The sequence below is a fragment of the Geotrypetes seraphini genome, chromosome 14 (genome assembly GCF_902459505.1).
Source record: "Geotrypetes seraphini chromosome 14, aGeoSer1.1, whole genome shotgun sequence".
NCBI lineage: Eukaryota > Metazoa > Chordata > Amphibia > Gymnophiona > Dermophiidae > Geotrypetes > Geotrypetes seraphini.
Window position 1 is genome coordinate 35940595 of NC_047097.1, and position 14258 is coordinate 35954852.

General features: G+C 50.6%; 1 protein-coding gene across 1 annotated transcript in view; it reads left to right on the plus strand.

Moving 5' to 3' along the window:
- Positions 1–14258, plus strand: part of ANXA2 (annexin A2) — a 125757-nt gene that overhangs the window by 27146 nt on the left and 84353 nt on the right. Inside the window, exon 2 of the mRNA XM_033920392.1 lies at positions 8702–8760. Within this exon, the coding sequence (XP_033776283.1) occupies positions 8713–8760 (48 nt within the window). The 5' untranslated portion in view covers positions 8702–8712. The remainder of the gene's footprint in view (positions 1–8701; positions 8761–14258) is intronic.

Genomic DNA, 14258 nt, shown 5'->3' on the forward strand with positions numbered 1-14258 from the left:
GTCCAGGAGCGATGGCTGGTTCGGCCAGTCGGTATTGCGTAATCTATTCGCCTAAATTGCCAACTTCCCTCCATCCCTTTTCAATTAGCTTGGAGGTCACCCATATGTGAGAATATCATGCCTGCTTGTCCTGGGATAAAGCACAGTTACTTACCGTAACAGGTGTTATCCAGGGACAGCAGGCATATATTCTCACAACCCGCCCGCCTCCCCGAGGTTGGCTTCTTTGCTGGTTAAGTGAACTGGAGACCACGAGGGGGAGATGCGCCTTCTAGTGGAGCAGGAAGGCACGCATGCGTGGAGCAGCAGAGCAAACTTAAAATCTTCAATCAAGTTTGCTTGAAAAAGCTGTCCGCATCGGGGCTCCGTAGATGACGTCACCCACATGTGAGAATATCTGCCTGCTGTCCCTGGATAACACCTGTTATCCCAGGACAAGCAGGCAGCATATTCTTAACACATGGGTGACGTCACCGACGGAGCCCTCGGTACGGACCTTTTTAACTAGAAGTTTCTAGTTGGCCGCACCGCGCGTGCGCGAGTGCCTTCCCGCCCGACGGAGGAGTGCGTGGTCCCCAGTTTCTTCGTTTCCGCGGAGCGAAGAAGACGCATGTGTTTTTTCAACGGCCGTTGAAACCACTTTTTGCCTTCCCGCTCGCGCTTTTTTCCATTTTTTTTATCTTCCTTTGCCTTCGGGTTTCTTTTTTCTTTGCTTGTAAAAAAAAATAAAAAAAAAACTTTGCTTTTTTTCCCCTTTTTTCGTTTTTGCCCCGGCGGGGCCTGTTGCCATTATACAGGCCTCGGGGTTCGATTTTGCGGAGGCCGTTTTCCCCTTCATGCCCCCGCAGGTCGGTTTTAAAAAGTGCCAGCGGTGTGCACGCCCGATCTCCCTCACTGACCCACACAATTGGTGTTTGCAGTGTTTGGGTCCGGAGCATCGGGCGGACTCCTGCACCCGCTGTGTCACTCTTCAAAAGAGAACTCTTAAAAACCGAAGAATTCAACAAACTCTCCTCTTCGGCACCGGGTCGGCGATGGACTCCTCGACATCGACAGCGGTACCACAGAAATCGGCACCGTCTACCTCGACACCGCCCGACCCCACATCGGCGTCTCTGGCGCCAGGTAAGCCGGCTAAGAAGCCTTCCTCTTCCCTCGAGCGCCCTCCAACTACGGTGGCGACGCCGACCTTGCCGGCATCGCACCGGTCCCGCAAGCGCTCCGCCCCGATCTCGGTGAGTGCCTCGTCATCGGCCTCCTCATCGCCGGGGAATGGAGCGGCATCTAAGGAACCGAAGAAAAAGAAAGCGGTTCCGATGCCACCCCTAGATGACCGTATCTCGGCCATCTTAAAGGTTCAACTCCAGGAACAATTACAGCAGCAACTCAAGCACCTGTTGCCCACTATCCTGGCACCGCTCCTTCCGGTACCAGACCGGCCCGAGCCCCGTACCGAGCCCCCGGTATCCACCCCTTCGGTACCCATCAACACTTCCATGCCGATTCTTTCGGCTGAGCAGCTTCATGCCCATCCAGTGGTTCACTCCCATACCACATCGGATCCTCCTCGGCACCAAGCAGTGCGTCATTCTTCCCGGGACCGGGATCGACGCCGGTCTTCCTCTCCTGGTACCGTTTCGGTGCGTTCTGGGAAATCTTTATCCAAGACCCGCCATACCTCACCTTCCACCCCGGTGTCTCGACATGCACCAGAGGTCCGGGACCCTGACTTATGGGAGGAAACCCCTCTCGGTACCGAGGAGGATCCCTCCTCATCTGATGAGGACCCGTCGGCACCCGATGCCACCTCCAAACCGGAGCAGTCCTCATTTTCTAAATTTCTGAGGGAGATGTCTGCAGCCCTGTCCCTTCCTTTAGAATCTGACTCAAAGAAGTCTCAAGCCTTCCTGGAGGCTTTAGATTTCGAACAACCTCCTAAAGAGTTCCTCAAGCTCCCCGTGCATGACATCCTACGGGAGACCTTTTACAAAAACTTGGAGAATCCCCTTACGGTACCGGGGGCTCCACGTAAACTGGACAACCTCTATCGAGTCATCCCTATTCCAGGGTTCGACAAGTCTCAATTGCCCCATGAGTCCCTTCTTGTTGAATCCACCTTGAAAAAGACTCAGGGCTCCAGTGTCTATGCCTCTACCCCTCCTGGCAGAGAGGGTAAGACCATGGACAAGTTTGGCAAGAGGCTCTACCAGAATGCCATGCTGGCCAACAGGGCGAACAACTATTCCTTCCATTTTTCGTTCTATATGAAACATTTGGTCCAACAGCTGTCTGCCCTTCAAAAGTACCTGCCGGAGCGCAAGGTCCCACTGTTCCAGCAGCACATCTCTGGCCTTCTTCAGTTGCGCAAGTTTATGGTCCGCTCGATATACGACTCATTCGAGCTCACCTCCCGTGCCTCTGCCATGGCCGTTGCCATGCGCCGCTTGGCCTGGTTGAGAGTCTCCGACCTGGACATCAACCACCAGGATCGTCTAGCCAATGCCCCCTGTCTCGGGGATGAACTTTTTGGAGAGTCACTGGATTCCACCACCCAGAAACTCTCCGCCCATGAAACCAGGTGGGACACCCTGATCAAACCAAAAAAGAAGGCTCCGCCTGCCCGACCTTATCGACCTCAGTCATCTTATCAGCGCAGGTTCTCAGCCAGGCCACTCAATCCGCCTCCTCAACAACCTCGGCGGCCCCGTCAACAACAGCACCATGCCCAGGCTCGTTCTCAGGCCACTCAACCCTCCAAGCCTCTTCAGCCTGCTAAGCAATCCCAGCCCTTTTGACTCTTCTCTCCAGGGCATAGCCAGTCATCCACCCTCGCTACCTCTTCCACAACCAATCGGAGGTCGTCTCACCATATTCTCCAGCCGTTGGGAGGTCATCACATCGGACCAGTGGGTCCTCAACATCATCCGCCACGGCTACTCTCTCAACTTCCAGACTCTTCCACCGGACAACCTTCCCGTAGAGTCTGCTTCACACTCATCTCAAACCCCCCTCCTCCTGAGGGAGGTTCAATCCCTCCTCCTTCTCAATGCCATCGAAGAAGTACCTCCAGATCAAAGGGGTCAGGGATTCTACTCCCGCTACTTCCTGGTTCCCAAAAAGACGGGAGACCTCCGTCCCATTCTCGATCTCAGGGACCTCAACAAGTGTCTGGTCAAGGAGAAGTTCAGAATGCTCTCCCTTGCCACACTCTACCCTCTTCTTTCTCAACACGACTGGCTATGTTCCCTGGACCTCAAAGAGGCCTACACTCACATCTCCATCAATCAGAATTCTCGCCGCTACCTGCGGTTCCAGGTGCTGCACCACCACTATCAGTACAAGGTGCTACCGTTCGGCCTCGCTTCCTCACCCAGGGTCTTCACCAAGTGCCTTATAGTAGTGGCGGCCTTTCTCAGGTCTCACAACCTCCAGGTGTTCCCCTATTTGGACGATTGGTTGGTGAAAGCACCTACGTCTCAACTTGTGCTACAGGCTACTCATCACACCATCTCTCTCCTCCACCTCCTGGGGTTCGAGATCAACTACCCCAAGTCGCATCTGCTTCCCACCCAGCGACTTCAGTTCATTGGAGCAGTTCTGGACACCACACTAATGAGGGCTTTTCTCCCCTCCGATCGTCAGCGGACCCTGCTCCACCTCTGTCGTCAGGTGCTCATGCATCCCTCCATTCCTGCCCGTCAGATGATGGTCCTCCTGGGTCACATGGCCTCGACGGTGCATGTCCTTCCTCTGGCACGTCTCCACCTTCGCACGCCTCAGTGGACTCTCGCCAACCAATGGTCACAGACTACGGATCTTCTTTCTCATCCCATCTCTGTGACATCATCTCTTCAGCAATCTCTCCAATGGTGGTTGAACTCCTCAAATCTTTCCAGGGGTCTTCTTTTTCATCTACCCCCTCACTCTATGATCATCACCACGGATGCATCCCCCTATGCGTGGGGAGCTCACCTGGGAGATCTACGCACCCAGGGACTTTGGACCCCACAGGAGCGTCGTCATCACATAAATTTCCTGGAACTCAGAGCCATGTTCTACGCCCTCAAGGCTTTCCAACATCTCCTCTGTCCTCAAGTCCTCCTCCTGTGCACAGACAATCAAGTCGCCATGTACTACATAAACAAACAAGGCGGCACCGGATCTCGCCCCCTTTGTTTGGAGGCTCTGCGCATCTGGACCTGGGCCACAGACCGCAATCTCTTTCTCAGGGCGGTATATATCCAGGGCGAACAGAACTCCCTGGCCGACAATCTCAGCCGCATCCTTCAACCTCACGAGTGGACGTTGGACCCTCCGACTCTGCTCTCCATCTTTGCTCGATGGGGCACGCCGCAGGTGGACCTCTTTGCAGCACCTCACAATCATCAACTGCCCCTCTTCTGTTCCAGACTCTTCTCTCCTCACCGTCTGTCCCCGGATGCATTCCTGCTCGATTGGAGGGACCGGTTCCTGTATGCCTTCCCTCCACTTCCTCTGATGTTGCGGACCTTGTCCAAACTCCGCAAGGACAACGCCACCATGATTCTCATCGCCCCTCGGTGGCCTCGACAACACTGGTTCTCCCTCCTGCTCCAACTCAGCTCCAGGGAGCCCATTCCTCTTCCTGTGTTTCCTACTCTACTTACGCAGCGGCATCAGTCTCTACTGCATCCCAATCTGTCTTCGCTCCACCTGACAGCTTGGTTTCTCTCGGCCTGACCTCTCCAGAGAATCTATCTCAGCCGGTCCGCCTCGTCTTGGACGCCTCCAGGAAACCGGCCACCCTCCAATGTTACCATCAGAAATGGACCAGATTCTCCTCGTGGTGTCTCCGGCATCATCAGGAACCCACCTCCTTAGCGGTGGAAACTGTATTGGAATATTTGCTCTCGCTGTCCAATGCTGGCCTCAAAACTACCTCCATCAGAGTCCACCTCAGTGCCATCACTGCGTTTCATGAGCCTATCCTCGGAAAACCCCTCACGGCTCATCCTCTGGTTTCCAGATTTATGAGAGGGCTCTTCAATATCAAGCCGCCTCTCAAGCCTCCTCCTGTCGTCTGGGACCTGAATGTGGTTCTCTCAGCACTCATGAAACCTCTGTTTGAGCCTCTTGCCACAACTTCGCTCAGGCTTCTTACCTGGAAGGTGCTTTTCCTAATTGCCATCACCTCTGCCAGGAGAGTTAGCGAACTGCATGCACTGGTTGCTGACCCACCGTTCACTGTTTTTCACCATGACAAGGTTGTTCTGCATACCCACCCTAAATTCCTTCCCAAGGTGGTCTCGGCTTTTCACCTCAACCAGTCCATTGTGCTGCCCGTCTTCTTCCCTAAGCCTCACTCGCACCCTGGGGAACAGGCGCTGCACACGCTGGACTGTAAGCGTGCCCTTGCTTACTACCTTGATCGTACCAGAGCTCACCGTGCATCCCCTCAGCTGTTTTTGTCTTTCGATCCCAACCGTTTGGGTCGCCCTGTCTCCAAACGGACACTTTCGAATTGGCTTGCTGCCTGTATTGCATTCTGCTATGCTCGGGCCGGTCTCTCACTGGAAGGTGCTGTCACGGCCCACAGAGTCCGAGCTATGGCTGCTTCTGTAGCTTTCCTCCGTTCCACGCCCATCGAGGAAATCTGCAAGGCTGCCACTTGGTCCTCAGTTCACACGTTCACTACTCACTACTGTCTGGATGCCTTTTCCAGACGGGATGGTCACTTCGGCCAATCGGTGTTACAAAATTTATTTTCATGATGGCCAACCATCCCCCCTCCCTCTTTGTTAGCTTGGAGGTCACCCATGTGTTAAGAATATGCTGCCTGCTTGTCCTGGGATAAAGCACAGTTACTTACCGTAACAGGTGTTATCCAGGGACAGCAGGCAGATATTCTTACGTCCCACCCACCTCCCCGGGTTGGCTTCTTAGCTGGCTTATCCTAACTGGGGACCACGCACTCCTCCGTCGGGCGGGAAGGCACTCGCGCACGCGCGGTGCGGCCAACTAGAAACTTCTAGTTAAAAAGGTCCGTACCGAGGGCTCCGTCGGTGACGTCACCCATGTGTTAAGAATATCTGCCTGCTGTCCCTGGATAACACCTGTTACGGTAAGTAACTGTGCTTTACGGTAAGTAACTGTGCTTTATTTGTACAAGTATGAACTTTACTTTTACTTTTTGGCGTTCCTTTCATTATTTTTATGTATGTATTGTAAGCCGCCATGACCTTTGCATTGGTGGGGTATCAAATGAATAATAAACATAATATTTCATGAAAACATATAAGCTACCCTAACTCAGGGGGTAGCCAGAAGTCCAATTTTGAGTTTTCCTGTTATTCTCTCCCCCTCATATCTTGCCCCCCAGCTGTGGGCTCCCACCGCCATAAAATATTACCTTTGCTGGCGGGGATACCAAGCCCCACCGGCTGAAGACGTCTCCTGCCTGAGTTGCGCCTGCAGTGGCACTTAATTCAGCAGGCGTGCTTTGGCCGCTAATGTTGGCTCTCCCGTGCATTCTTAGTTAGACCTGAACTGAGCACGCATGAGCGAGCCAGTATTAGCAGCCGAAGCGGGCAGGAGACGTCTCTGGCTGTTGGGACTTGGCATCCCCACCAGCCATGAAAGCAGAGGGACCTTGAGCTGAAGGTAAGGAGACTCAGGTCCTGAGGCCTCCCTCCCATGGCTACACCATTGCCTTAACCCAGAGCTCAGCAACCTTTCTAAAGCCAAAGAGCCACTTTATCCTAAATGTTTGACCCAAGATTTACAAAGAACTGCAATGGGTAGAGAAGGGAGTTTGAGATATTCCAGGTCTCTCGCTCTCTCGTCCTGCATCTCCAACCCCTTGTGTGTATTTGGTGACAATAAGTGCAGTGTTGACTTACTTTATAGAATTACCTCCAATATGCCTTAGTACAAAAGTTTAGCACTGTGATGCTAATCAGACTAGCAGCTGAGTCTTTCTGTTCTGTAATTATCTAGATGTGGTAAGAAGTTCAAGTTCAAGTTTATTTGATAAATCGCCTATATAAAACATTCTAAGCGATGTACGATTTAAAAACAACTTAGGGGGAACAGACAATCTTAGGACACTTTTAAAAATGACAATTTAAAAAAAAAAAAACCCCAGAAATTATTAACAACATATGTAAAACAAAAAACTCTAGAAATTTAAAGATTTCTCTATACATGAGGTTTAGTGACAAACAAGAAGTAAAGGGAAGAGGGAAATAAAGTTACAAATATCTCAGAATAGAAAAAAAACATATAAAGGGAAAAAACACAAGGTGCAGGTGCAATGGAGGCAGGGTTATGCAAGAGACAAGGGAAGCCAGATGTTTAGTCAAAAGCCTCACTAATATTGCCTTGTCTTTAGATTTTTGGAGAAAGACGGCTGCTGGAAGGAATGAAGTGGGCATCTTGTGTACAGATTGTCCTGGAAAGGGACAAATTGTGCTGGGCTAGAGCCTTCGTATGTGGACAGCATGCTTGGCAGACTGGCTGGTACCATGTTGCCACATAAATAGGGGAGGGGGAGGGCTAGAGTGACATGAGAAAACTAGTGCCATACCACTAAATGCATGTTAATTTAACATTCAGAAAGAATAAATTACATAACACGCTTAGTCTGCAATTTAACATTCAGGGCAGAATGAGGAAGCCTTCATCTGTCACACCACCAGGAAATGTTGGTATTCTGTTGCGAAATATTGAGCAAGACATGGAACAATCCTAGAGATGCGCATGACCTCCAAAAATTATATATATTTCTGGATTTAAAATTTTTTTTTACCAATTTTCATTGTTTCATGCATTTCTTAATTCTCGCATTATACCATGCATACCAATAAGTGATATATAGATATTAATTTATATATATAACGACAATGTACTCTAAGGGCTCCTTTTACAAAGGCGTTAAGTGTTTTAGCACGCGCTACAATACCGCACGTGCTAAATGGTAACGCCTCCATAGAGTTTGCGTTAGTATTTTTCGTTTAGTACGCGCTAAAAACGCTAGTGCACCTTAGTAAAAGGAGCCCTAAATGTTTTTAATGAACCTAAATGAATTGAAAGCGCATTAATAAATGTACATTTATAAGCAGTGGTACCAGGTACATGTGACCTAGCTTGGCCACCGTGGTAGATGGACCTGTGGTCTATCCTGATATGGCAGTTCTTGTATTAATACTATTTATGACCTTGGCAACAAAAAGGTCCAGAGATGAAATTAAGATTCTTGGGAGGAGTTCTCTCTCTTTTTTTTTTTTTTTTTTCTTCCCCCCCCCCCTCTTCTTTAAGTTACACGAGTCCTTTGCACTTTGCTCTGTTTCACAGCAGGTCTGAAAATGATTCAAACACTTCTTTCCTGGAATGCTTGAATTTTAGCAGTTTGCTACTCCTTGGGTTTTGGCCAGGTACTAGGGACCTGGATTGGCCACCGTGAGAACGGGCTACTGGGCTTGATGGACCATTTGTGTGACTCAGTAAGGCTATTCTTATGTTCCTAATCCTGCTGTCTCTGGCCTTGTAACGTTTAAGTTGGGCTTATATGTACTTCTAATATCTGACGGCCACTCCTTGTAGTTAACAGGTTGCACTATTGCTGAGGTTACTCAAATCCTACTAGCAGGCATGCACTGTAGCGTGTCTGATATTGCAGTGGTGGGTGAACTGACCTGAGGCTTGTTTTTATATTTTTTTTCAGCTTCTCTCAGAATGGCCACAATTCACGAAATCCTAAGCAAGCTCACGCTTGAGGGAGACGTAAGTACCATATGTTACTATCTTTAATAAACAGTGGCAGTATTCACCAAATATCAATTCCACATCCATGAAACTGCATCCATCCTCTTCCTTGTTCTGTGAAAAGTACTTGGGGTTGACATCGTTTGCAAGGATTACATCAACCCAGAGGAGTGCAAATATTCATAGAAACATTTCTTGTGAGCACCTTGTTAACTAACTTTGGGTTCCTTTTACTACACAGTGCCAGAGGTTTTTAGCATGGGCCAGCGAGGTAAATGATCTGACGGGCGTCAGAGCATTTACCTTGCTGGCCAGCGCTAAAAACCTTTGGCGCCGTTTAGTAAGACCAGCATATATTTGCGTAACTAGAACGTTCCATATTTTTGTTTGCATTTTATCTTAAATGGCAGAGTCCAGATGGTTTCTTCTGCTGAAAGAACCTTACGTGAAATGAAAGCGCATTAATGAATGCACATTTCTTAGCAGTTCCCAATATGGCAGTTCTTGTATTGATACTATTTATGACCTTGACAACAAAATGGTGAAGAGATGAAATTAATATTCTTGGGAGGAAACAGAAACAGATAAAGGCCAAATGGCCCATCCAGTCTGCCTATCTACAGCATCCACTAATCCCTCCTCTCCCTAAGAGATCCACTAATCCCTCCTCTCCCTAAGAGATCCCTCGGGCCCGTCTCATGCTTTCTTGAATTCAGACTGTCTTTATCTCCACCACCTCTACCAAAAGATTATTCCATGCATCTACCACCCTTTCAGTAAAAAAGTATATCCTTAGATTACTCCTGAGCCTATCGCCACCTAACCTCGTTCTCTGCCCTCTCACTCTGGAAAATACTCTTTAAATAGATATAGATTAGTATTCAAAAACATGAGGACAGTTCTTTCAAAAGCCATTTTCAGGGGTAAAAGGTTAATTTGAAAAGTAGGAGTAGACATGTTCAGTGCCCATCTCTTGACCCTCCCCCCACACACAGTTCAACAGAGGCATTCCCAGGGGTAGGGCGGAGATTGTGACCCCACGCATAGGGCTAAATTCATAAAGCAAACCGATTGTGTACCGATCGGTTTGTGATCAGATTTCCCTCGGGCCCCTTTCACTAACCTCTCCTGCGATCTGCTTTGAATCTGTGCATGCAAATGAGATGAAACGCATGCAAAGTAGGCAGGGATGCGATTCACAACACAAAATTTCACATCCGACTGGGCTGGCCGATCAACTGAAGAAACGACTGCTGGGGCCCAGTCGAAAACATCTTTCTGACTCTGGAAGCCCTGCTCTCTGCCCTGCTCGCCGCCCTCTCCTGCCTGCTTGCCCTGAATCGCCGCCCCGGTTTTCTCCTGCCCTTCTTCCCTGAATCTCCTGCCTGCTCACCGCATCGCCATCCCGGTTTTCTCCTGCCCTTCTTCCCCGAATCTCTCGTGCGCTTCCCTGAATCTCTCCTGCTTGCTCGCCACATCACCACCCCTGAATCTCTCTTGCCCTTCCCTGGGTTAAAAGCGGGTTAAAACCACGGGCTCGCAGGCCTAAAAATTAATAATAAAAGTTAAAAAAAAAAAAAAAAGATTGCAGCTCCGGGCATGCACAGACCATCTACAGACTTTCTAGCACGAGAGTCATTTTTTTAACAGAGCGCCTTAGTTAATAGGCAAAAAATCAGCACATTCTTGCTGTAAGCCTTAGGCTCCTCTCTGGTGCACCGGGGAGTGGAAGGCCCACCATTTTGAAAAAGCAGGCCTGCTGGCCGGAGGGAGTAGGCATCCTTACAGTCAGCCTTGGACTGAGGTACGGAGGTGTTGGGAGAAGGGTGTCAGGGGGGTGGGCATTACTGGCAGCAGGATGGAGTGGGCATCCCCTCCTCCAGGGGGTTGGTGTGGGGGAATCACCAGCAGCAGGAGGGATTAGGCAGGAGTTGTTGGGGGGAACAGGACAAAATTTTCTGGCAGATCTGAGCTGTCAAGTCTTACTTTACTGTCCATGCATGATCTCATCGTAATACATTTGCATGGCAGAGTCAGAGTCTGCCAGGAAGCTTGGAAAAGACTACAGTATGCCCTTTTGAGAATTTGCTGGTAGAATACTTCCACAGTAAACTGGTTGTAACTGGTTTAGTAACCATCGTTAAAGGCACGGTGGGTTTTGAGAATTTTTCCCTGTGTCAGGAAATGTTGTTTTTCAAAATAGCAGCAACTGAGCATATATATACAATATATATATAATCTTATTAATACATAATGATAACCACAAAATTAAAACACAAGGCACACTGTACGCAGAGAAAATGTTAATTATCATTTATATTTTTTTTCCCAAAGAGGTCAAGGCAGATGACTTTAAAATATGAAATGTCACCTCAGTAATAACTATGAAAAATAGATAAATATTGCAAAATATAGGCAGCAGATAAAATTCTCAAAACTGACACATTTTGATCTCTAAATTGAAAATAAAATCATTTTTCCTACCTTTGTTGTCTGGTGATTTCATGAGTCTCTGGTTAGACTTCCTTCTGACTGTGCATCCAATATTTCTTTCTTTCTGTCTTCTGCATACTTCCTCTCCTCCAGACCTCATTCCTTCCCCAACCAACATCTCCCTGTCCCTCCATGAGTCCAACTTTTCTTCCTCTCTCCTTCACCCTTATTGGCAATGCGGGTAATAATAATAAAAAAAAAAAAGTCTAAAAAGTGTCCTAAATGGCTCTTGGACGATCAAAAAGCCTGATCGTCCAAGTACCCATAACCAAAGCTGGTTTTTAGACGTATCTAAAAACAGCTTAGGCCTTTCCCCTGCCACTAAATGCACAGAGAGAAAAGAGGTGTGTTTAGAGGAGGGGAAAGGGCGGGCAGTGGGCGGGAGATGGGCCGACCTACACCTAGGCGAATAAAGGTATAATCAAAACATTAACAGGTTGCCTAGTCAGCACTTAGACCTTTTTGACTTAGACATAGTCAAACCAGGTCTAAGTGCCGAAAAAGGGGCCGCTGAGCTGATGGTCGCTGGCGCCATCAGTTCAGCGGCCCCGGCAACCTACTCACCGCAAGCATTGCGGCAGGAGAGATGCCTCAACTCCCCTACCACGATGCCATCACTCCTCTACCCGAACTGCCGCGACCTGCGGCAGGAGAGATGCCCTATTTCTCCTGCCGCGAGTCGCGGCAGTTCCGGTAGAGGAGTGATGGCATCACGGTAGGGGAGATGAGGCATCTCTCCTGCCGCGATCCATCACCCCCCCTCGCAATTAACAGCGGGCCAGGAGGGAGCCCAAACCCTCCTGGCCCTGGCGACCCCCCTGCTGCTACTCTATTGGGCCAGGAGGGAGCCCAAACCTCCTGGCCCTGGTGACTCCTCCCCCGACGCTACTCGATCGGGCCAGGAGGGAGCCCAAACCCTCCTGGCCCCGGCGACCCCCTATCCTCACCCCCCACTACAATACGGGCAGGAGGGATCCCAGGCCCTCCTGCCCTCGACGGAACCCCCTACCCCCAACGATCGCCCCCCGCCAGAACCCCCGATTGCCCCCCCAGCTGACCCGCGACCCCCTCCACCCCCACCCCCCTTCCCCGTACCTTTTTTTAAGTTGGACGGACAAACGGGAGCCAAACCCGCCTGTCCGGCAGGCAGCCAACAGCAAAATGGGGCCGGATTGGCCCAGCCGTCCCAAAGCCCCGCCCACAGGTGGGGCCTAAGGCACCTGGGCCAATCAGAATAGGGGCTTTGGGACGGCTGGGCCAATCCGGCCCCATTCTGCTGTTGGCTGCCTGTGGACAGGCGGGTTTGGCTCCCGTCTGTCCGGCCAACTTAAAAAAGGTACGGGGAAGGGGGGGTTGTGGGGGGTCGGCCGGGGGTCGCGGGTCGGCTGGGGGGGGCGATCGGGGGTTCAGGGGGGGCGATCGTTGGTGGGAGGGGGGTTCCGTCGAGGGCAGGAGGGCCTGGGATCCCTCCTGCCCGTATTGTAGTGGGGGGTGGGGGTAGGGGGGTCGCCGGGGCCAGGAGGGTTTGGGCTCCCTCCTGGCCCGATCAAGTAGCGGCTGGGGGTCGCCAGGGCCAGGAGGGTTTGGGCTCCCTTCTGGCCCAAGCCAGTCGCGTGGGGTGGGGGTGGTCGCTGGGGCCAGGAGAGCTTGAGCTCTCTCCTGGCCCGATGTTAATCAGTGGGGCAAGAGGACTTGGGCTCCCTTTTGCCCCGATATCGTCGGGGGTGCCGCAGTTGGCCGGGGCAAGAGGGCTTGAGCTCCCTCTTGCCCCGATGTTGTTAGGAGGAGGGGGGGGTCGTGGTTTGACATGGCAGGAGGGCTTGGGCACCCTCCTGCCTGGATGGTTGTGTGGGGGGGGAATTCTGTAACCGGTGTTGTTTTTGACAGACACCGGTTACAGAATCCAGCTTTTCGGCGAAGGACTGGCTCCTCCTTCACCTAAAAGCCCTTCTGTTGGATGTTTGTGGTTTAGACGTTTTTTTGTTTCATTATGGCTGAAAAGTGTAGACGTGGTGTGGGTGTACTTTTAGACGTAGTGGTGATTGGACGTTTAGGCAGAGGAAGGTCATAATCAAAACAAGGACGTTTGGTTTGGTTATGGACACTTTCCCTGCTTCTGCGTTGAACGTTTAAGGTCTTAGGCCAAAAGGGGACTTAGACGCTTTTTTTGATTATGCCCCTCCATATGTCTCCCTCTCTCTCACTGTTCATCTGTTTTTCTGTCATTCACGCCCTTGTTGCAAAGGAAGAGGGGAAAAAAAAGAGAGAGATCCAGGGTGCATCTCTCCATCCCCTGTACTGCCTTATCCAGCATTTCTCCCTCTCTCATCCTCCAGATCATGTGCAGCATTTTTCACCACTGCTCACCAGCCCCATGCCCATTTCTCCTTCTTTCACCCCTCTCCAGCACTATGCCACATCTCTCCCTCCGTTACTATGTCCAACATTCCTCCCCCTTGCATCCCTTTCAATCTGTCCCTCTGTTCTCTCTCCACCACCATATCCAACATTTCTCCCTCTTCTCCTTCTCTTCCCCATGCATCTTACCTCTCTCCCCCCCTTTCTTTCTCTCTCATGCCCCCCAATTTTCCTTTCTTCCTTTCCTCAAGTGCACCATCTCTTTTTGTCTCACTCCCACACTCATGCCCAACAATTCTCCTTTTCTATTCCCTCCCTCCTATGTCCCAAGTTAGTGCCCCCATTCCTCCCTCCCTTCTGTGTCTCATGTTCATGCCCCCTCCCTGCCTTCAAGCCTTTGTCCCAAATTTGTGCCCCTCCCATATCCCAACATGCTCCCCCCCTCCTTTTTTCCCTTTGTCCCATGTTCATTTCCCTTCTCTCCCTTACCTGTTACAACGCGCTCTCTCCCTTCAGGGCCGTCCAGATGGGCTGCTTCTTTCTGCCTTCAGTTGCACTTATTTGCAGGGACGTGGGCAGCGGCTCTTACACTCTGCACATAGCTGACCCAAAAGCCTTACCCTCTGATGTCAGCTCTGACATCGGAGGAAAGGCTTTCGGGTCAG